We start from the raw sequence: 1433 nt of genomic DNA, 5'->3' as shown, positions 1-1433 counted from the left end.
GCGGTTTGCCCCAATCATATTACGGAACTCTGTAAGTCTGCTGTTTTCATCATGTACATTTATTTTTTATGTTTCTCACTATTATGCATGTATAGAATGTCAAGCTGCACATCAATCATACAATACTGCGGAGTGAACTGTTGCTTGGGGAGTGTGCAACGTATGAACTATTTTTATTATACATTTTATTGTTTTAATTCTATTTAAATGTCTACTTTCACTTAACGTATGATCTTAGTAATCTCAGTGAATGATCAATTGTCATTTGCTATTCACATTTTAATTCATTTAACATGCTTTTCATTTTCATTGCATATCTCGTTGGCTGAAAACTCGGCAAGTCTGTCCACTTGACAATCGTGAATGGGAATTTCAGAAGTAAATGTTTCTTTAACTTAACGTTTATCTGTATTTAATTAATCGAATTTTATTAGATTTGTTATTTTATTCTTTTTAAATTTTATCAAATTAAGAAAAATTTTTTTACTTTCAGATATGGCAATTGATCATTTGTGATTTGACACTTTTGCATATGATATGCTGTGTGGGAAGCCCTTTGGCAGATACTTTATAATCTTTCAATTTATAACATGAATTTTATTTCGATTTACATATGATTAATAAATTGTAGTATTCCGTGGCTTTTCAATGTTTGTTCCTCTGGTGGAAATGAATAAATATACATATGTGTATGCGTATGCGTATGCGTATATGATAAAATAGAATCAGGAACGTAAATATAAGATATTTTAAATCGTTGTCATCAGGACTTCAGCTGTGGTCAATTCAGTTGAGTTGGGCTGTTCAATTTCTAGTGATTCATATGATTCGTACGATTCCTGTTGAGTGGAATTCGTGTCAGTTTCATTATCCAGTGTTGGTTTTTCAGGAACATACATTTCCGTTGTTGCTTCAATCCAGTCGAGGTGACTAGAAATTATCGTATAAACTCCTGGCATGTTTGGATACGCGCATCCGTAGCCCCAGGATACAATTCCATACTGGAACCATTTATCAGTTTCAGTGTCGTAAAGCACCAGCGGCCCTCCTGAATCTCCCTGGAGCTTGAAAATTTTAATTACTTTATCTATAAGATATAAAAAAAGCTAATTTCACCTGACAGCTATCTTTTCCACCACTTTCATGGCCAGCGCAGAACATCAAATCCGTATTTATGGTTCCAAATAACGAATGATACATTGATTGGCATTTTTTTGCTTCGATTATGGTCACATCAACTTGTTGCAAGCGCATGCTTCCGTAGCTGTCTGAAAAGGATCACATCTTTTGTACAGAATGTAGTTTTTAATTTTTGAACATCTTGTGCTAACTTGTTGTACGACCCCAACCAGTGACGCACGGCTGTATCGTTGACAGGCGGATATACTTTTCGGAAAGATGGCAAGCACACGGGTAGAACCTTTATTTCGAAA

At 34.8% G+C, this 1433-nt stretch overlaps 1 protein-coding gene across 1 annotated transcript; it reads right to left on the bottom strand.

The window, feature by feature from the left end:
- Positions 1-749: 749 nt before the first annotated feature.
- On the bottom strand, positions 750-1254 carry Tsp_13993 (serine protease, trypsin family). Its single transcript, XM_003366778.1, has 2 exons — positions 1117-1254; positions 750-1058 (listed from the first exon to the last, which is right to left on the bottom strand). The coding sequence occupies exons 1-2, from the start codon at positions 1252-1254 to the stop codon at positions 750-752; spliced, it is 447 nt and encodes a 148-aa protein (XP_003366826.1).
- Between the last annotated feature and the right edge of the window lie 179 nt (positions 1255-1433).

This window comes from Trichinella spiralis (assembly GCF_000181795.1).
Source record: "Trichinella spiralis strain ISS 195 chromosome Unknown Scfld5421, whole genome shotgun sequence".
NCBI lineage: Eukaryota > Metazoa > Nematoda > Enoplea > Trichinellida > Trichinellidae > Trichinella > Trichinella spiralis.
This window is presented reverse-complemented; position numbering and strand designations above follow the sequence as displayed.